Here is a 23,354-nt window from a genome sequence, read left to right on the forward strand (position 1 = left end):
TTGGTACAAAATTCAGTAGCATTAGATTATGCGAAACGAAAATTAGTATTGCATGTTTTAACTTTGTTATTCATCATCATTCATGTTAATGTTGATGTAGACTCTACATCTATAGTTGTCTATACATATGTAACATATATACATTTAATTTAGAATCTAGAACTACACAGTTTTAAAATATAGTATCTAGATCCAGTTAAAAAATGCCTACTCCTACATTTGAAGTAGTAAATAAAAATCATGAAAATCAAAGTGTCAAAGCAAGTAAGTTTAGACCCAGTTTACTTTAGTCACTTTAGTCTTAAGTGACTTTTAGTGACTTTTAATCACTTTAGATCTCTAGAGTAACTTACGTTTATCGAACAAGTTAAGCTCATTCGCCGACAATTTTTATGTTTGAATTTGTGTATCTCCGTAAAAATTAGACCTAGAAAAAAACTGATTGTATCTCTATGAACTCCTCATCCATTTTTCTTAAAAAGTAGACATGTTTTATTCTATTACTACTCAAAGTTAAACTTATATTTGATGTTAAAGTTATATTTGATGTTAAAGTGGGTCAGGTCGATGATTTCAAAAGCTTAAATTATCGAACACTGTTTTACCTTTATCTTATCAAACATATTAAAAACTTATCGAACACACAAGAAGTATGGTGTTTTAAAATATTTTTTTATATTTATATAATTTTCTTTTTACGCCATGTCAAGACAGACAGATTTTAGTCATTTTCATATGGTCCACATCGAAGGAATCTATCACTGATCAGCTCTGCTTAGAAACTCACGGTGCTAAGCCCAGTAACACATCACCGTAGTACTTATTTAGGTCTAAGCTATTTTGAGACATAAGGCCATTAATAAATTAAATCCAGATATTATTTATTTGAGGGAGAGGTTAATAAGCTTTGGTAGCCAATAGATAATCTCGCCCTCCCCAAGTCATTGCAGGACACAACAGTTTACTTGGACCGACTTGGTTGACCTAAAAACAAAACATACGGTACGCGACCCTACGTAACTAGCCGCTGATCTAGCATGCTCAGCGTATGTAACAGCCCAAAAGTCAGTGCTAGATATTTTTCGATCTGGGCGGGGAAGGGGGGGGGTGCTGAAAAGCTATGGTAGCTTGCGAGCTGTGTTACCTATAGATGTAGATAGATCCGCCCTCCCTAAACCACCTGGTTGACCAAAAAAAACCACCGTATTTTAGAGCACGCCTAGTGTTTGTGACCTAATTAGCGGCTTGACCGTAGGTACTCGAATGATGGATCCTCCCCCTTTCCCTTGAACATTGTTCTTACTACAACTTGAACAATGTTTTGGGGCTGTGTTGGTGGCCTGGTTTACACCTGTGTGTTGGGCTATCACTGACCATTTTTTTTTTTGTTGTGTGTTAGTCTGGTGGCTGCGTTTGGATTGAGTCTTGAAATTTACATTGTTACTTTGCACTAAAAAAGTGTGAATGTTGGAGAGTGGAATTGCGTAAGAAGAAAGCGCGGGTAAGGGGGTGTAGGCAGAATAAGAGAGTGGTTAAATGTGTTATTGTTATTATTTTGAGTATTTGTGATGTTTCAAAGGAGTGTCTTTGTAGCGCATTATGAGCTTTATCATACTTTATGGTAATATATATATATATATACATATATATTGTTACGAATCTCCCTATCCAGGCTCGCTGCAAATGACACTAAACGACACCACCAACTTAAAGAACTTGACAACTCTGGGCTTCAAAATAACGTAATAGTTTAATGTCAATAAATAACAGTCAACACTGTACAATTGGCAGCACGTAACACAAGACTGTACAAATATCTCTGCGATAACAAATATCTCTCCGATAACACCGTTCCGCCGTATCAAGTCTTGCACTGGTCTCTCTCTGTCTCGTCTCGGACTGGTACTGAGACGTTGTAACGAACTGTAGATCGGGAAGTTGTGACTGGCTCGTCTCTGATACCTTTGCTCTTTATATAGGGTCCCTGTTGGCCTTCTAGAACCGGACAGAACGTCGCTCGACCATTCTGGGTGGTCAGATGACTACAATTCTCCTGACGCTCCTGAGCTGTGTTCACGACGCCGATCCTTCCCGAACCGTCATGTTGAAACTCGTCTCGGCTGACCGTCGTAACTCGTCACGCTCGACCGCTCATCTAGCGCTGGCCTGGGGCGATTGGCGTTGGCTGACTACAAACACACACACACCACCCCCATCTGTGCCACCACCAGGTTTATAACAATATATATATATATATATATATATAATTTTATAGACCCTGCGCCACACGACACGTCTAGAGGAGAAGCACAACTGACTATGTATTTGAAGCTGACGTCACATTTTAATGGTCGATCAATTATTGATGATCTCTTGATACAGTGACTGTTTCTCTCTCCCCCCCCCCCCCCCTTTTTTTTTTTACCTACCAAAGACATTTTTATTTCAAAATACCATATCTACATTCTATACCTCCCCCTTAGCCCTTTCGTTTTATTAATATCTCTTCACATCAAGCACATGCGCTTTAGGTATTTGTTTATAACACATAATTCAGAAGTTAATAGAATGGGGCATCTGAATAAAAAACACAACTGGATATATTCTAAATTCATTGTTCCTGTGTTATATTTTAAATCCATTGTTCCTGTGTTATATTCTAAATCCATTGTTCCTATGATATCACAACGATGATAATAGCATCAAACTATATGTGTCATAAAATCAAGCTTTTAAAATGGGTACAATTAGTGCATATCGATGTAAATCTATTTACTTAGAAAAATATAGCACATTTACGGTAAACCACAAAAAGCTGATACAAATTGTAACACATGGGTAATTTATATATGTACTTTGCATTACATTATTTAAAAAAATAACAATTAAAAAATATATAATTAGAATATTTTGTCTTCTTTGGGTTATATCCTTTTGATGTTTATTTTAACATTAAAATGGTGTTCGATATCTTACGAAGCTGAGATTGCTTATATAAAAACAGCTATTATCGAACACCCCCTTTTTAAACCTCAATTTTCATGTTTAGGTAGCAAAGGACACTTTAAATTTCTCAGCCTAATTAGAAGCGTATTATGTAGGTTTTGTTGAGCTGAAGCATCATTGGCATTAAAAAATACCCTTAACCCGAGACTCACTTCACTCTTCCCAAGAGGTCAAAAAAAGTGAATTTTTATACCAATATTACCAATGCACTTTGAATATAAGTAAAAAATGATCCTCGGGTGAAAATGAAACTTAATATAACTTAACTATAAAGAAATGGACGATGCACAATAGGAATGGACTAATTTCGTCATAATCATCGAAATAAATGAGAATTTTAAAAAATACAATGGGGTTTTCGATAAGTACCTTAAAACGAAGGTGTTCGATAGATGTAAGTTACTCTAGATCTAGATCTAGTTACTACTAAGGTTGAGTTGATGTTCAAACTAAATTTAAAATGACTTAGTGTCTTAGTTAGACTATCTAATCTATAGTTATAAAAATTATAAAATTACAAGACAAATTACAATTATATTCTAAATCTAGGTCTAATCTAAATTACCCGAGTCTAGACTCTAGTCTAGACAGTCTAGACTAGATCTAGATTAAGTCTAGACCTAGATAAGTAGATTGACCTAGATTCTAGAATCATATAAATATTGTATATTGTAACTAACAGTAACAGTCAGACACTAAGATAAGAATCTACTTAGAACTAGAGTAGTAGTAGAGTATTAGTCTTACTCTTAGTCTAGTAAAAAAAAAAGTCTTAAAAACTTAAATAAGTAGTTTGTTAAAGGCAAAGGCAATACTAATTGTCTAATAGTAATAGAGCTAGACTCTACTTCTAGACTATTCTAGACTGGACTTAGACTAGAGACTACTATCCATCCATTCCAGTGGCGCTACAGCCTGCTTCAACACATCCTTCCATTCAGATCTCTCCTGGGCCTTTCTTCTCTATGCCCTAACCCCAAACTGTTGCAGATCTGCTTCCACATCATCAATCCATTGCATTCGGGGTCTGCCTTTGGGTTTTGCCTGTATACAATTTTTGCTCCTCTTTTATCTGACATTCTTTCAAGGTGACCTGCCCAACGTAGTCTGTTCTTTTTTTATTTCGGTCTTTATTGGTGGGTCTTCATACAATTGATATAGTGTGTGCCCTCCACCCTGTTTCATCCTGTATAGCACCATAGATTTTCCTCAGAATTTTTCATTTCCCAAGTATTTAGTAAATTTTCAGATGTCTTAGTCAGTGTCCAGGTCTCACTTGCATACATTGCTTCTGGTTTTATTATGGTTTTGTATATTATTTTCTTGGTTTTCCTTGATATTGTTTTACTCTTAAGTAAATGATGGGTGCTGTTGCCTCCTGCTATTATTTCCTTTATTTCTGTAAGTAGGTCATTTTTTAAATCAATGTATTTCCTAGATATTTGAAAGTTTGGACATTTTCAAATTCATGGTCTTTGATTTTTATATTGTCCCTCTGTTTGATTGTCTCTTGTCATCGCGATGTACTTGGTTTTACTATCATTGACCTCAAGTCCTGCTGGTCGAGATGCTTCTTCTAGTTGTGTGAAGGCTCTAGCAATGTCAGGGGTTTCTTTACCCAATAAGTGTGCCAATAAGGCTTAGGGTTCTAATCTTAGCTTGGCTCGAATTGGCTCCTTAGGGGTTTACTTGATTATTACTATTACGAACAATTATTACATGATACACTTTAACTCCAGATATCCACTCAATTAGAATTACTTATTACTAAATAAACTTCAACTCAATGAATAACAATAATACTTTCCATGAAATAACAATGATACTTTAATACTTTGATAATATCCTATAGAGCACAAATAATGACATCAACTTCAATAAATATTTAATACACAAAACACCAGTCCAGGAAGTAAATGTCCAACCTTCCTGGACCGGGAACAAGACCTCACTAACTTAACACACTCTCGCACATTCAACGAAGACTAAATCATTCAGTTTATAACACATGCAACACTATTCACATTCATAACCTGGGACTGGGAGTACCTAAACAAAGGGATATAACTATCATACCAAAATATCAAAGTAACATTCATTCTTACCATACCTCCCCCTGACAAAGGCAATGTCATCTGCATAAGCAAGGTATTGTAAAGGTTGGCTGTATATTGTCCCTGTTGGTTGTGGACCCATGTTTTCTCTCCTGAAGTAGTTAGTAATAGTTCCCCTTGTGTTTATGTGTATATTTCTTATAACTCTCTCCTGTGTTAAATTGAAAAGTATGCAAGAAAGTGAGTCACCTTGTCTTAATCCTCGTTTAATTCTAAATTCCTGTGAGTGTTCATATGTATAAGTCTTGTCAGCTTGTTAGGTATTCCAAAATCCTGTAGAGTGTCATATAGATATTTTCTTCTGATACTGTCATTTATAAGCCATTTTATAGTCTCTAAAGAATTGGTGGATTGGTATGTTGTATTCATGGCATTTTTCTAGTATACATCTTAGTGTGAAGATGTAATCGGTTGTGGATTTATTGGGTCTGAAACCACATTGGTAGTCACCTAGGATTTCTTCTAAGTATTTTCCTAGCCTCTTAGTTATAAGCCTAGACAGGATCTTATAAGTCACATTTAGTAGAGAGATTCCTCTGTAATTACAGCACTTTAGCTTGGATTCTTTTTTGTGTATTGGGGTTATAAGAGCCGTTTCCCATTCTGTTGGTATTACTTCTTCCCAAATTCTTGATATTGGTCTGTGTATTTGGGAATGTAAGTCTTTCCCTCCATATTTAATTAGTTCTGCTGTAATTTGGTCCTCTCCTGGTGCTTTGTGATTCTTCATGGTCCTAATTATTTCTGATGTTTCAATGAGTGTTGCTGGGTTCACTAAGGGGTCAGGTCTTCCCGTAGCAGTTCATATTCTCTATTTTCTCCATCTTCAGTGGTATTTAGGATCTTCTCAAAGTATTCAGCCCATCTCTCAATGACCCTGCTGTTTTCTGTAATAAGCTGACCATCTTTGTTCTGACACATGTGTGATCTAGCTTGAAATCCGTTCTTTTCATCTTTAATTTTCATATACATTCCTCTCATATCTCCTCCTTTGCTAGTTCCTCGATTTAAATAATCTTTGACTTTTCCCATTCCCATTTTTTCTTTCTTACAACTTTTGTGGCCCTTCTTCTTGCTTCATTGTATTGTCATCATCGTACCACCCCATTCTCTCGTTCTTTTGTTTAAATCCAACTACCTCTTCTGCTGTTCTTTTATAGCATGCTTTATTATTTCCAAATGTTCATTTATGTTATTTTCACTGTCCTTTTCCAAAGTTGTTAGTTGTGTTTGGAGTGCAATTCTACAAGTTTCTGCCATAAGTGGATCCTTTGTGAATTTTTGACTAGATGAAATTGCTGTGCTCTCTTTCTTTGGTAATTGTGTATGATATTTATTCTTTGTCTAAGTTTAGCTTTTACTAGTAGGTGGTCTGAGTCAGCATTTGCTCCTCTGAAACTTCTTACATCTAGTATATCTGATCCATGTCTCGTATCTATGAGTATATGATCTATTTGATTTTGGGTATGAGATGGTGCTCATTGAATTAGCTATATATATATTTATTTTTTTTCCTTTTAGTATATTTAAGAAATTTTTATTTTTTGGGGACTTGACTATATATATATGTATTATTTTATGGTACATCATAACTTTCTGAGCAAGAAGAAATTTTATTTCTTTATCGTATTTTTCTAATTTTGTCTTTTAAGTTTGTTTTTCCCATGGGAAATTAAAGGATCAGGAAAAGTCCAATCTTAGCATAAGATGCTATAAACAAGCAAATACATCTGTTTCCAAAGCAAGTGATGTCGAAAAATGTATTGTGGTAAGATTTAAAAAAAACAACAACATAATTTGAAATGTTTGGCTTTTAACTAAGAGAAATATGCTCAATTTTTTGGTTTCTCAGAATATGGTTAATTACACTATTTGTCTTCTTTTTTAAACTCAATTTTTCATGTAAAAAAAAAACAACAACTAATATTTGATTTTATCAATGTTATTTATGTTTTAGAAAGCTGAAATTAACTCCATGACCTATATAGGGAAAAATTATGGTGATACAGACAGGTTCTCAACCAAAACGTGCGAGTAAGAATTGTTTTTTGTTAATTACATTTTGTTTTTAATGTTGTTTTTTTTTTTTTTTTTTTGTTGAACATTTAAAAAATGTTAAATCTTTCTTTCTCTCATCATTAGCTTTTATATTCAAAAAAATTACTTACATTGCACCTTTTTTTTTTATATTCTTTATGACTGTTAAATTGTGTGCTGGTCTTCTTCAGTCATAACGACTATGGTTCATCCCATGGAACACTTTTTCATGTGACTGTTGAGCCCTATTAATGATAAATAATGGTTTATAAATACTGACAATACAGATTTTCTTGTCACATGTCACATATTCTTTAATATTAAACTTGTTTCTATAAGTTTCTTTTTGCTATTGAAAAAAAAAGACTTTCTTAACAAAGCATTTCAATCCAATGCCCAACATGAATACATTTGACATAGAATCACAACTTGTACTTATACTAGAAATGTTTTTTTTTCTTCAGTTATCACATTGCTATCTTCAATAAAAAGAGTAACAAAGTTAAAGTGATCCCTGCTCATTTGATTCAGCTGGAGCCTTGGCTTGAAGGTGATTAACTCTACATAGTAGCAAAGTTTTGTCTCTGGAAGATCTAGAAACAGACTGCAGAGAGGCATAGTCTGTCTCATAACTAATTTTTTCTGACATTAAAGATAGATTAAGGAACCTTGAAGCACCTTTGAGGCAATATCAATTTGAAAATATATATATTTCATATTTAATTCTTAAATAATTTTCAGATAAAAGTTCCAAAGATGAAGTTGATACAGCTACCCACTCATATAAACAAAAGGTTAGTTTTATCAACTGTTGATCTTTATTAAATTTACCAAGTTGAAAAAATGTTTATGATAAATTTAAAAAAAAGAAGTAAAATTTTTATTTTTTAAACTTATGGGTTAATTTGAATACTTGTTTTTTGTTTGTTTTTGTTTTTTTTTTAATTCAAAAATCAAATTAATGTTATGTTTGATAAAAGTAGTATAAAAACATTTTAAGGTTACTTTGAAATTAAAAGTTTTATTGTGCTTTTAAATATGAACTATTTTACTATATACCGTTAATTAAAAAATGTTTCACTGTTGACTATTTCACTCTATTAGAAAGATGCACTGACTAGAGAGTTTGGCTCAGGCAGGAGTCAGAGGGCAGTCAATAAGAGGCTCAAGAATACAATGGATGAGGAAATGATTGCTGCCACTACAAAATCTATTGTTACAGTTTCTACAGAAACAACAGGTTGATTGATTTATTGAATAACAAACATTTTATCTTCTCGTAGAAAAAAAAAGTGTTGTGTAACATAATATTTAGTTATACAAAGTTTAGAACACAAAAAAGCAAAGTCTTGTACAAATAACTTACAAAATCTAACAAGATGCTGGCTGAAATGAGATGAAGGCATCAAGTTAAAAAAAAATTTGACACCTGTTTTAGAAGCCTCGTACTGATTTCTGAACCTGCCTCATGGACCTCTTGGCATTAAAAGAAACTTTTTTTTTTTTAAACTGAAGACTTACTTTAATAAGTTTTTAAGTTTTGAAAATAAATATTGTATTTAAAGCTAAAATACTTCTCTGTCTTCCCCTGCCCCCCTATGTCTAGAACCCTCTCTTGAACAGGTCAAATTTTTTGTAACATCTTTTAAGTAGGTCAGCATATTTACCAGCTACTTTAATTTGCCACTAAAATTATCTGCCACATATTATTTGATGAGCAGGAATGAGTATTTATTTCTATCCACTAGTGTTTCAACTCAGGATCTTTTGACCAACAATCAAATACTCTCCACTTTGTCATCATGTCATCTCCCAATCTCTTATAACTATTTTTTTTTTGCTTCCTAATATAAATATATATATGCATTCAATTCTCTTATTAGATGATTGCAATTATTTAATATACTCTATTGATTGGGTGGATTTAATCAACATAGTATTCTCAAAACAAATTAATGCAGCTTATCAATTTTATATTTATACTTTAAACCAATTTTCAGTTTATGTTTTTTTTCTTTTTTTTTCTATTTTTCTTTGAAGGTACCACAGAGCCAGTGGAGTCTGTGAAAACTGAGATTTCCACTATACCACCATATGATATTGATGCTAAAACACCAGATGAAGTTTATAAGATACAGACAAGTAAGATGTCCAGTCAATGTTTAACTGTTTTCATTTCTTTTCCATAATGTTCAGATATTATATACTATAAAGAAAATTATGCTTTATACGCGTCCATGACCTAATTTAATTGTTCATAATAAGAATTTTTTAAAATTTCAACTTTAAATTTGCCTTGTCTAGGTCAAGTAACCATTCCATTTATTGACGTAACAAGGGCTATATGTGTGCTCTTAATTTTCTGCTAAAATGAACAGTTTACTCATTTATGCATTTTTTTTTTTTTGTTGTTGTTGTTACTTGCTAGTTTTATTGAGAATCTGTTGTTTGTTTGTTGTTGTTTTTTCATTTGTATCAAAAACATTTTGAGATTTACAAAATAGTTTTTTGTTTGACAGTTATTCCTCCTGAACTTGTTCCAAGTCTGACCAAAGAATCAGAAAATTTCTTCAACTGTAAACAAAGTGATGTCAACACGTGGAGAACTGAAAAAAAGTAAGTTGTCCTACCATTTTGTAAAAACACACAATTTACAGACTTTTATACACTTTATTTTCCCAGACTTAAATGCAAATAAAAAATCTTTTATTTAATAATGGACTCATAAGAGCAAAAATTTTTTAAAAAAATATTTATTAAGGAAAATATTTTATTACACTATAAAATAATAAATTCCATTCTTACAGTCAAACTGAACTAAATACCTGATAAAATTTGTTAACTTAAATAATAATTAACTTGCGAAATGTGAAGTTGAAAGAAGATGTTTTGTTTGATCAAGTTTTAAAGTTGAAAGATGATGTTTTGTTTGATTAAGGAAGATGTTTTGTTTGATTAAGCTATAAAGTTGAAAGAAGATGTTTTGTTTGATCAAGCTATAAAGTTGAAATTGTACTCTGCACAGTTATTAACTTGAAGGCATATGTTTTGTTGTAACCAATTGAACTCTGAAATCTATATTCTTAAGGTAGGGTGCATAAAGGTTTCTTTCCTATAGTATATTTACACACTAAGTCTTGAAGAAAACTTTGAATGTCTGCAGGTATTACACTACAGTATTGAATCACTTGGACAGACTGTCTTTGAGAGAAGATGTCAGAACTTCACAGTGTCAGTGTCTCTTGTATCTCCAATATCTGATGGAAACATTTATGATGAAAGCTCATCAATTACGTACAAAGAGTAAGTATTCAATGTACTTGATATGCTTTAGCTGTCATCATCATCAAACTCCATTTAAGTGAGGTCTTAAGAGTCTCAAATACTCTCTGGCAAAAGCCATGGACAGAAACCCTGCTGTTTTTTGTAGTGCATACATGCTATAGCTGTAGCTTGTCAAATATGATCACTATAGCATTAGCATGACAGAGTGATCTGGTCTTATCTTGTTTGTGGCATGTAGGTGCAGTAGGGTGTCTGAGAGGTTTCCTTGCTACCTTTAGGTGCTAAGCAAACACTTTTCTGCTTTGAGTTCAAACTTGAATAAAAAATTCCTGGTCTAGCCCTCTCAATTAGGTAGCTAGGAGGTTTAGGCCATTTAGCTACATTTGAGAATTATTATAAAAAAAAAATACTTTCTGTAGTTTTGATGTCACTAATAAATTAGTTGTAGGTATTAAAGCTATCGTCATTATGACTTTATTGAAGGTATTGAATATACTTGTTATAGTTGTAAGTTGTTAGGGTGTTGACTAGAGTACAGAGTAGTTTAAATATAGATCTGTGTACTTTAGTTAGCGATGGTAGAAATTGTGATGAGACGCACAGAATTATGACATTGCAGAATAAAATAAATAACATTAGTTCATTTGGCATTTGAAGAAGCAGTTTAATTGTAGAGATGTTAAAGTGACAATGAATTTTATTGACTACAACAATCATCCATTTGTAAAAAACAAAACGTTGAAGTCCTACCAAGGTTTAATTAAGTATATATTTATTAGATCTATTTGTTTGTCTTGGATGTGTTGAACTTGTATATAAAATATGGTGATACTTATCAAGTAATCAAAGTCACTGATTTCTACAACAAACAGTCAACTACAGTAAACAAATCCTGGAACAAAGTATAAAAATATTTACAAGTTTTTAAGTTTAAAAAATAAACAAAAGCACCCATTTGAGTGTCTATAAGAAATATAGACACTCAAATTGGTGCTTTTGTTTATTTTTTAAACTTATTGGTTTAGTTATTAATTATTGAAATAAACCTGTCATAGTTTATTTGTAGGTATGGACTATTTTGTGTAGTAGAATTTAGTCTATCGGCAACATTTATTATCAACATTCAACTGTATGGGTGCAATTTTAGATGTCATTGAGAAAATAGCAAGAAATAATAAAGAGTGAGCATCAAAAACTATTAGAATAAGTAAAATAGAATTACTATACCAAATAATGGAGTTTCTCATAATTTTTTTTTACATGTTACTGTTTGTTTGTGATGTAACATAAGTTTCACCCTCTAGAGAAGCACTGGTTAAGTACACTTCCATGGATAAATGTTGCATATGCTTTTTAAAATGTTATCACCCCGGGTGATACTAAAGAAAGGAATTCTGTTTTGTGAATGTTAATTTGTATTTTCTTGTCAATCAGCTCCTCTTCCTAAAGAGTGGCCTGGTCCAGTCAAAGATCAGATACTGAAAGTGTTTACATTAGAAATAAAAGAGCCCAATAAGAAACCAAAAAGGTCAGTAGTTTTATTTCTACAATTAATACATGTTTTTTCTTTGTTTGTTTGTAAGGACTGGTTTGTCTTCAAATCTCAAAACAAACATTTTGATTTTTTAAGTTCTAGTGTAGGTACTGTCCATTTTTTTCTTGGTTTATGATTTGACCCAGCCAGGATGTACTATCCACAAAGTGGTAAACTGCAGAATTAGGTGATCTTAACCTACCTTATGGACTTAGAGGTTCTACTGGGAACCATACCCCTTTTTATATATGTTGTATTTTTAGATACCTGTAAAAAATCTATTCTCTCATTTCAAAATTCAGAAAATTTATTAGTAATTTGTTATTATGTTGTAAGAAACATCTTTATTATGATCATCTTTACCTGATCTTATCACCCTATTGAGTTCACCTATATAGTTCAGTATCATCAACTCTTTTTTGTGTTATTTCTCAAAAAAAAAAATATATATATAAAATCCATGCATGTTTTGCAAGGACAATTTTTTTAGGTGATGTTTCCAGATAATAACATTTGAAATCTTGCAGAATGAAATTTAAAATAAGGGTTTAAAATAAAAAATGTTTAGCTCAGGAACTATTTGTTTGCTCAGGAACTATTTGTTAAATACTTGAATCTAAATTCAAACTTGTTTAAGAGTATATAACCATCTAAACGTTCGTGCATTGTGACATTTGATAGTTGAGACTCACGTTTGAGTTTGTGTAACAGAATATTTGATAGTGATTGAGTTTGTGTAACAGAATATTTGATAGTGATAACTGGAGAATAAACACTTATTTGTATTGTCTTGTTTTAACAGATGTGTTCCATCCAGAATGAAAGATCTCCTTCTGTCCTACATCATAGTGTTATCCCTTAGACTCAGTCAATTCACTTTACCTCTGGGATCCTTAACAACAGACCTTCAGTTGGCACAGAAAAGGTAATAACTTAGTATACATTCATTTATTCATGGCATATTTCAGCATTAGTAAAAAAAGATCTTCTTCTCATGAAGTCAGGAGTATCAATAATTGATAGCAAAGCTACATGAAACAGGGTTCGTAGCGCTCCTAAAATCTCCTAAAAAATGAAAATTCTCCTAAAAATTGCCGAAAATCTCCTAAAATTGTGTCCACTCTCCTAAATTTTTACCCAATATTTTTTTAAAATATAATTTTGATTATTTCTTGCTAAAACTGTGTGGGGAAAAAAACAACAGCGTAACTAGGCATTCTGATCGCGTGATATTACGGACTGCAGGGTTCGTAGCGATCCTAAAAACTAAAATCTCCTAAAAAATGAAAAGTCTCCTAAAATCCTAAAATTCTCCTAAAAATTGCCGAAAGTCTTCTAAAATTTTGCCCACTCTCCTAAAATTTTTACCCAATAAATTTTTTGAAAATATAATTTTGATTATTTCTTGCTAAAAATGTGGGTGGAAAAAACAACAACAGCGTAACTAGGCATGCTGATCGCATGACCTTACGGGCTGGCTGTGTTAATGAGCTGACCAGTGACACGTCTACACCGCCTTTCACCCACTTGTGAAGCGCTACCTCGTGATTGAAGATGGCCTTGGCTCAAGCAAGCATTTCACCTGGCAGTATTTTTCTGAAGTCAGCGTAGAAATATTTGTTTCCATTTATTGTTACCACTAAAGACGCGCTAGATCTAGTCTGTAGTGACTATTGTCTATAATTAGAGCAATTACCAGACTAATTTGTAGGCTACACCCCTCCGGGCCCTCCCGCACCTAAAATCTTCTTGTTGTAAGTGTAAGAGTGACTTCGCGTGGAAAGTCGGTAAATCTTCTAGATCTAGCTATTATCTTGTAACTGTAATAGTATCTAGATTTAGATCTAAGCTAGATCTAGTGAAGATAATTCGCACCTAACCTGAAAACTCCGTGAATTTTAGTCAATTTAATGATCTCGATACATCTAATGTCTAGATTACTCTAGAAATATGCTAGATTCTAGATTTACGCTAAATCACTTAGAGTCTATATATAGTGAATATAATTAGCTCAAAGAAGTGAAAAGACCGCAAATTTAGTGAGTTAGATCTAGACTCTAGATCTACTGTATATCCAGTGAAGATAATTCGCATAGGCCTACTGCCGCGAAAAGTCAGCAAATTTTAGTGACTTAGATCTAGACTCTAGATCTACGGTATGTTCAGTGAAGATAATTCACACACAGCGCGAAAAGTCAGCAAATTTTAGTGACTTAGAGTTAAAGTCAGCGAATTTTAGCGAATTAGCTTTAGAGTCTAGATCTTCTGTAAATTTAGTAAGGATAATATTCACACAGCAGTGAAAAGTCCGCGAATTTTCGTGACTTTGATCTAGACTCTAGATTTATGCTAAATCACTAGAATATATATAGTGAAGATATTTCTCTCACAGCCCCGAAAAGTCAGCGAATTTTAGTGACTTAGATCTAGAGTCTAGATCTACTGTAAATTCAGTGAAGATAATACTTCGCATACAGCTGTGAAAAGTAAAAATTATTTCACTCGTAAAAGCCAGGGAAACTATATGGTTGAAAAGATTCTGCTAGGAATAAAAACGCGAATAGGTCTAACCCCCCCCCCCCCCCCCCCAATCCAAAAGCCATTTTTTAGTAAGCAAATGTCAACTAAACGTTCAAATAGGCCAATATTGCCCTATATATTACTGGCTCTGTTTATGAGAAGGATTTAAGTTAGCTAATAAAAGAATAAAACATTACCTCAAATGCACACCATGACTCTAGTATCTATAAGATACACATAGGAACTAATAATGTACATTTCCATCACAGAGAATACACATTATGAAGACATCTCTAAGAATGTTTGTTATTTTAAAATATGGAATAGCGACCAGTTGTAATGTTTTCAAATAAATCTTTGAAAAAAAAATGGTTGTTGAGGTTTTGGGATGACAGTCAAGTTGTTAGTTGATTAAAAGATAACTTTCATTACATTTTCTGTGGACATACCACAGCTGATAACATTGTTTCTGTGGCATATTGGCAAGATATTTATTATTTTTAAAATCAGACAACAATAATTGATTTGATAAATGCTTATTTTTGTGTGTGTTTTACTATGTATCACACAAACGGACAGGAAACACACACACACACATCATACATTTCATCCTTAAAAAAACTAAAATCTCCTAAAATTTTGTCATGGAAAAGTGCTACTAACCCTGAAAGGTGAGGAAACTTTATGCAAACCAAACTGAAATTATAAATGTCTTGATGTAATCAGATTTCCAAGTTGAAGTAAGGACTCCACAGCCAACCAATCATAATAAAACTATATGTTTAGCAATAAACATTATCCAGGCACATATGAGTTAGGTCTAGGCTTGTAATAAGCCTAACCAGTCAAAAGAATGTTTCAGCTTTTTTTAAGAAAGCATAGGCTGAAACTTTCTATTTAATGCTCTGTAATTTTCTGTTAAATTTTCACACTGAATTTTCTATCAGTCTAAGATTCATTTTCTGCTTATGTTATGATAATGTATTGTTATCCGTGAATCACAATAGCAAGACAAATTTCCTCAAGGATAATAAAGATGGTTGTTATTATTATTGACCCAATTTAATTCACCACATCAAACCCTGCTATCTCAACAACCAACACTCTGTATTATCTGTATGGCAGTGGGTAAACAACTGAGAACAAACATTCTTTACTGTTTCATGGCACAGACTATAAAAGAGACTAGAGCTCAGCAAAAAAACTGCTAGATGAAAAAAAATTAAAGAAAAGAAAAATCTCAACCTTAGTCTTAGAGTTGGTTTAAAAATATGTCATATTAATTTGTACCTATTTCACAGTATCTCTGCATACTTTTATTTTTTACCACTACATTAGTCCATATTTATATATTTAAGCCTGTTTATACATGCCACTGTATATGTCTATATATTTCAGGCTGTCAATACATGCCACTACATTAGGATGTACTCTAAAAAGATCCAAAGGACAGAAAGGAGGAGATGCCCTTATAGCTGTACTTAATGTGCCGTTAAAATTTCCAGAAATAAAAGGAAAGTCTGAAAAGAAAAGAATATTTTAATAAAAAAAAAAGAATTATATTGAAATAAGTTTGATTTATTGCATAGTATGCTTGTTGACTTCACTGACATATAAAACTTTATATGTTACCAGCAAAATGCCAAATCCTGCATTCTATATAATTCCTTGGTAATGTCTAGAATGCCTGAAGATTTCAGGTAAAGTAGAAAATGATTTCTTTATTTCCTACTTTGCCTTTGCATTGTATAATATGTGACTAGAACTGCCTCAGGCAAAGTGTGAAATGTTGATTTTAAGTATTTTATTAATAATAATTAATATAATAAGTTTAATTAGTTTGTTTTATTACACACTTAGTTGTGTAAATCTTTATTGTTGTAGGTAAATTGTTGATATAAAGTATTATAAAAGATGTTTCCTATTGTGTTATATGGAAGGTAAAGAAAAGAAAATGTGATTAAGGAAAATGCCCGCATTATGCTTTTGGCTGGTAACATCATATATATATATATATCATATTTTAATGGTTAGTGCTGCAATTGAGAGCACAATTTAAATGTTTAAAATGTGTAAACATTTGTCTTACAATCAGAAGCCAAAGTTTATACTGGTATTATATGAGCTGACAAATGTTTGTGTGTGACTTTGTGTGTGTGTTTTTAGCAAATAACCAACCACTCCCATTTGTTTCATGTAATTTTATCTGGGTTTGTCAAACCAAACAAAAAATCTTTTTGAAAAAACAAAGCAAAAGCAAAAATCACTGCCTTATATCTAAACACTGCAGGAATAATCTACCTTTTCTATATAAAACCAAATTAATAACTCCTAATTGATTACCTAATTGGTTAATTTTTTTATTGATTCATGTATTGTCATCAACTAAAATAATTATGCAAAATTTCAACTTGATCTGAGAACGGGAAGTAAAAGATAAAACGTGTACAAAATATAAAAAGGGTGAATAACTTAACAGCTACATCTCTCAATAAGAAGCATTTATTTTCCTTTTTCAATACTGCTGCCAAAGAAAAATTATTTACCAATAATTAATAAACTAATTTGTTAATTTTTTATTATTTCATATTTTCTTAAGTACAATAATTGTGTAGTTTCAAATTAATCCAAGAATGAGTGTGGAGAAAGAATGTGTACAAAAATTGTACCAGACCAACAGAGTGAGTTGATATAAGCCGTGTAAGGAAAATTCCACTTTATGGAATTACCTCTCCTTGTGTCTGATGACCCACTCCTATACTTTCTAGTTCTGCTTTCTTTGATTGATACCGTTCAGTATTAAGCTTCAAAATTGGCATTGGAGATTTCCATCTATGGTAGTTGACTATTAATGGCTAGACTTTTAATGTATCTGGTGAACAAAATGTAGGAAGTATTTGTTTAAAAAAAAGTCCTTTAATTTTACATTATTATTATAGATCCATCATTGAAAGTAAATCAAGAGACTTACTCCCCTTTGTTTGCAAATTTATCAAGATAAATCTTTGTATTTTCTTAGTATTAACAGTTCTAGTGTTTTCTGAATGGCGTCTGCAACTCAGTAACTTTTTTTTTTCTGGCAGAAGATATTTTTGTCTCCACTAGATTTTAGCCAGATGAGTGAATTTTAATCATGAAAATTGACATCATTTTGTTGACATCTTCGGTCAAAACAATTTAGCTTCAAGATGTATTTCCAAACTTAAAGATTTAAGCTCATTACAAATGTCTTTTACACTCGGCCCTTCTCGAGCCCTGCTTTATTTGACCTGCACTCTTTCTGCTATAATGAAGTGCGGGCTGTAGACGGCAAACTCTACCCAGAAAAATGTCAGTTATTAAGAGTAAGGAAAAAAAACAACAAAAAACAAATGAATTCCACTTATCTTATTCATGGTAAACCAGTAACACAGACTAAAAACGCAAAATACATCTAATAGATCACAAACTGTCATGGAATCCCCATATTGATGTGACTATCGAAAAATCAAACAAAACATTAATGGTTTATTAAAATAAATTTCTATAAATAAAAAAACATAAAACTAAAATGTTATTTAGCCTTGGTTAGGCCAATAATAGAATATGCATCCTCCGTTTGGGACCCCTCAACTCAAGAAAACATTAAGAAACTGGAACACACACAAATTAGAGCAGTGAGATTCATAACAAACAAATATTCACATTTGTCTAGAGCAGTGATTCCCAAAGTGGTCTATATAGACCCCCAGGGGTCTACGAAAGTGAACAAATAAATTGGGGGTCTATGAGATGTCCACGGGGGTCTACGACAAAAGATTTCATACAAGCAGGTCGTTACTTAATTTTCACATTCCATTCATGTTAATATTTCCTACACTAATATATGATTTGTACCCGAGTTAATCCTTTCAATATTTATCCTGCTATTCAAACAAATAATTGTTGTATTCAATTTCAATACTTATTTAAATATCTTAATTTTGTCTACATGTAACTAATATTTAGAAAAAAAAAAAAAAAAAGAAATGTAGACAGTACAGCATTAATTATTTAAAATTGGGATTCCTTCCTTGTCATGCACACATTTGCCCAAGTGACCTTTTTATGACGATATGGATCTGCATCTGAGACAATGCCACCCTGACAAAAATTAAGATTTGAAAAACTTTCGAACACTCAAGTTCAAAATAGACCCACAAAATCTCTGTTCGACATCATATAGAGAAGATGATGATTTGTGGGAGTCTTACAAGATTTCTTTACTTATAGGGAAATACGGAAAACATCAAAGGTCAAACATTGATTCTACCAGCCGTTTTACACAAACCTACATCTGTTATTATTACAAGAATTTCTTTAAACGACTATACAGTTTAAGGTCGCTTTGGTGGCATAAGTTATACAATTAAAAGCTTCTTATGTAAATCTTTGCAAAAGATAGAAATACAGTTTGGTCTGACAAGGTGTAGCGCTGTGTGCTACAAACTGTCTAATGATCACCATCTTATCTCATCTATGCCTGTGGTCCTTTCTGAGCATAGGCCACCAACCAGCTTCCTCCAGGTATCTCGGTTCTTGGCGAATATCTTCAACTATTCCCACGTCTTGCCCATCTGCTTGGCATCTGCTTCCATATCGCGGTGCCATGGTAAAACTCGAGCAGCCTTCCATCAGCTGAAGAACACCTGGAGATCTAGGGAAGTAAGCACCACCACTAAGATTAGGCTCTAACACCATTGTTAAGCCAATACAACTTTATGGAGCAGAGACCTGGAGAACCACCATCACCATCATGAAAAAAAATCCAGGTATTCATTAATACCTGTCTGAGGAAGATTCTTATAATCCGCTGGCCAGACAAGACCTCGAATGAGGCACTGTGGCAAAGAACAAAGCAGCAGCCCGTTGAAGTAGATATCCTTCAGAGACGCTGGAGATGGATAGTTCACACCCTACGCAAGCCTGCATCAAGCATAACAAGGCAAGCCCTAACCTGGAACCCATTAAGGAAAGAGGAAGAGGTTACTTCGCCTCTTTCCTGTTAATGAAAACAGTTCCGCAGATTCAATATTTAAGCCAATATATTTAAACGTGAAAGATCAAGAAATACACGAACAACTGCTCTTTGCGAAACCTTTTACAATGATACTTAAGGCATATTAATTAATTAATTAATATTTAATGTTGGAAAGACTACTTCATAGAACAACAAATTCGTATATGAAACATATTATCCTAAGTTGTGTAGCTTTAAATTACCTTTTCGCTCTTCAACTCATTACAGTTAGAAATTTGTTTAAAAATGTGGATGAATTTGCAAAAATGTGCAAGTTGAGCAGGGGGTCTACCGAAAACCAGAAAACATGGCAAGGGGTCTACGAGACAAAAAAGTTTGGGAACCACTGGTCTAGAGTAATACCTTTAGTAAAATCACTAAATTTAGAAAGCCTTCAGGATAGAAGACTTAAAAGTAAAGTAGCAATTATACATAAAACACTGAACCATGATCTTCAAATACAAAAACAAAATCTAATGAAATACCCAGAAAGACACAAAGATAAAGGCACATTCCTCGTTCCATATGCTAGGACAAATTTGTGCAAATGCTCCTTCTTGCAGAGTGCTATTAGAGCATGGAATGGGTTGCCTTAGCTAGCCAGGAAAACCAGTGACTTGGCAGAATTTGTCATTGGTTAATATGCATGACGCGTAGGACATAATCATCTTCTTTTTTGAAACAACGTCTGTATTTTATAAGATATATTATAGATATAGAATATAGTAGAATGTATTTCTGCACCTCAGAATGCGGAAACGTGTTTGTCACAAAGGCTTCTCACCAGACCGCTAGCAGTTTGTTTGTAAAATGTTTTACATGTTTCGTATGTTCCTTCAGAGTTGAAGATAGTTTACTTCCTAGTCCAAACCTCCCACAAGACGACGGGGGATGTGAGCGGGCAGGGTTTGAATCCAGGACCATCGATAAATCCAAAGTCCAGCGCGCAAACCGCACGACCAGGCAGTTCCCGAATCTTCCATTAGAATTTACTTAGCCTAGTGAATGGCTGTTCTCTTACGATGTATCCAATAATATATAACTGTAGAACGAAATAGTTAAGCAAGAGTTTGGCGGAATAGATCTATCTACCAACAAAAACTTCTTGTCTACGCTGGTTCTCACAACCTTTCTGGTTTGGTATACATAAACTTCTGGAGCGTTTCTACCAAAGCAGTATAGGACACGTAGAAAAGACTTGCAACATTTCTACTACAGTATGACCGTTATGATAACACGTGCTATTGAAGGCTTTTGTCACATGCGTAGGCTACAACTAGACGACCTTTGAAACATGTACGAAAAAAGACCTTTGTCACTGTCAGGTCTTTGATGAATTATTACTATGAATTAATGTGTTCATGTATTAATAAAGTATATATTGCGAAATGTGTCTAGGTATTACAGTTAATGTAGAAGTAAATATCTTGATTTCTCTTGTGTTATTGATATTAATTACTAACTTGTAATAAATTTAGGCCCGAGCTCAGCCCGAAAGTCACACCATACACATTCAGTTATGCATAAAGTAGTAAACAATGTGTATGATGATTTTAAATAAAATTATGAATTTAATACAATGAATTATATACACTGAGTGGGTATGAATGATAATAATGAGGTGAGTTACAATAAGGTATATAAATACTTGATATGAAATAATATGCTCTAGTTCATCCCAAGTTATTGATTATTTCAATACAAATAATATAATCACTTAACTTCAATATCTCAATAAGTATGCCTAGATAGTTGTCCAAATAACAGCTAGCAATACACGTAGAGCAATCTTCATCAATAGTCCACAGCGCAGGTCACAATACCATCAAAGGCTGGAACGTCATAATCCAACAACAGGTCTGAATACAGTCAGCCGAAGTCTGGAACGTCATAATCCAACAACCGGTCTGAATACAGTCAGCCGAAGTCTGGAACGTCATAATCCAACAACAGGTCTGAATACAGTCAGCCGAAGTCTGGAACGTCATAATCCAAAAACCGGTCTGAATACAGTCAGCCGAAGTCTGGAACGTCATAATCCAACAACAGGTCTGAATACAGTCAGCCGAAGTCTGGAACGTCATAATCCAACAACAGGTCTGAATACAGTCAGCCGAGGTCTGGAACGTCATAATCCAACAACAGGTCTGAATACAGTCAGCCGAGGTCTGGAACGTCATAATCCAACAACAGGTCTGATTACAGTCAGCCGAGGTCTGGAACGTCATAATCCAACAACAGGTCTGAATACAGTCAGCCGAAGTCTGGAACGTCATAATCCAACAAGCGGTCTGAATACAGTCAGCCGAAGTCTGAAACGTCATAATCCAACAAGCGGTCTAAATACAGTCAGCCGAAGTCTGAAACGTCATAATCCAACAACCGGTCTGAATACAGTCAGCCGAAGTCTGGAACGTCATAATCCAACAACAGGTCTGAATACAGTCAGCCGAAGTCTGGAACGTCATAATCCAACAACAGGTCTGAATACAGTCAGCCGAAGTCTGGAACGTCATAATCCAACAACAGGTCTGAATACAGTCAGCCGAAGTCTGGAACGTCATAATCCAACAACAGGTCTGAATACAGTCAGCCGAAGTCTGGAACGTCATAATCCAACAACAGGTCTGAATACAGTCAGCCGAAGTCTGGAACGTCATAATCCAACAACAGGTCTGAATACAGTCAGCCGAAGTCTGGAACGTCATAATCCAACAACAGGTCTGAATACAGTCAGCCGAAGTCTGGAACGTCATAATCCAACAACAGGTCTGAATACAGTCAGCCGAAGTCTGGAACGTCATAATCCAACAACAGGTCTGAATACAGTCAGCCGAAGTCTGGAACGTCATAATCCAACAACAGGTCTGAATACAGTCAGCCGAAGTCTGGAACGTCATAATCCAACAACAGGTCTGAATACAGTCAGCCGAAGTCTGGAACGTCATAATCCAACAACAGGTCTGAATACAGTCAGCCGAAGTCTGGAACGTCATAATCCAACAACAGGTCTGAATACAGTCAGCCGAAGTCTGGAACGTCATAATCCAACAACAGGTCTGAATACAGTCAGCCGAAGTCTGGAACGTCATAATCCAACAACAGGTCTGAATACAGTCAGCCGAAGTCTGGAACGTCATAATCCAACAACAGGTCTGAATACAGTCAGCCGAAGTCTGGAACGTCATAATCCAACAACAGGTCTGAATACAGTCAGCCGAAGTCTGGAACGTCATAATCCAACAACAGGTCTGAATACAGTCAGCCGAAGTCTGGAACGTCATAATCCAACAACAGGTCTGAATACAGTCAGCCGAAGTCTGGAACGTCATAATCCAACAACAGGTCTGAATACAGTCAGCCGAAGTCTGGAACGTCATAATCCAACAACAGGTCTGAATACAGTCAGCCGAAGTCTGGAACGTCATAATCCAACAACAGGTCTGAATACAGTCAGCCGAAGTCTGGAACGTCATAATCCAACAACAGGTCTGAATACAGTCAGCCGAAGTCTGGAACGTCATAATCCAACAACAGGTCTGAATACAGTCAGCCGAAGTCTGGAACGTCATAATCCAACAACAGGTCTGAATACAGTCAGCCGAAGTCTGGAACGTCATAATCCAACAACAGGTCTGAATACAGTCAGCCGAAGTCTGGAACGTCATAATCCAACAACAGGTCTGAATACAGTCAGCCGAAGTCTGGAACGTCATAATCCAACAACAGGTCTGAATACAGTCAGCCGAAGTCTGGAACGTCATAATCCAACAACAGGTCTGAATACAGTCAGCCGAAGTCTGGAACGTCATAATCCAAC

The 23,354-nt window shown here is 34.1% G+C and overlaps 1 protein-coding gene across 1 annotated transcript; it reads left to right on the forward strand.

Annotated features, from left to right (window-relative positions):
- Window positions 1-162: 162 nt before the first annotated feature.
- LOC106053757 (DNA-directed RNA polymerase I subunit RPA49-like) lies at window positions 163-16,477 on the forward strand. Its single transcript, XM_013209371.2, has 12 exons — window positions 163-264; window positions 6,773-6,888; window positions 7,078-7,154; window positions 7,622-7,707; window positions 7,899-7,951; window positions 8,262-8,397; window positions 9,198-9,299; window positions 9,677-9,773; window positions 10,321-10,460; window positions 11,877-11,970; window positions 12,779-12,901; window positions 15,895-16,477. The coding sequence occupies exons 1-12, from the start codon at window positions 204-206 to the stop codon at window positions 16,037-16,039; spliced, it is 1,230 nt and encodes a 409-aa protein (XP_013064825.2). The 5' UTR covers window positions 163-203; the 3' UTR covers window positions 16,040-16,477.
- Window positions 16,478-23,354: the final 6,877 nt, after the last annotated feature.

This window comes from Biomphalaria glabrata, chromosome 3 (assembly GCF_947242115.1).
Source record: "Biomphalaria glabrata chromosome 3, xgBioGlab47.1, whole genome shotgun sequence".
NCBI lineage: Eukaryota > Metazoa > Mollusca > Gastropoda > Planorbidae > Biomphalaria > Biomphalaria glabrata.

Excerpts from the sequence above, each read along its gene's own strand:
- LOC106053757 (XM_013209371.2), top strand. The coding sequence starts at position 204 with ATGCCTACTCCTACATTTGAAGTAGTAAATAAAAATCATGAAAATCAA. Across the intron at positions 8,398-9,197 it reads AGTTTCTACAGAAACAACAG|GTACCACAGAGCCAGTGGAG; the intron begins GTTGATTGATTT and ends TTTTCTTTGAAG. Across the intron at positions 9,774-10,320 it reads ACGTGGAGAACTGAAAAAAA|GTATTACACTACAGTATTGA; the intron begins GTAAGTTGTCCT and ends GAATGTCTGCAG.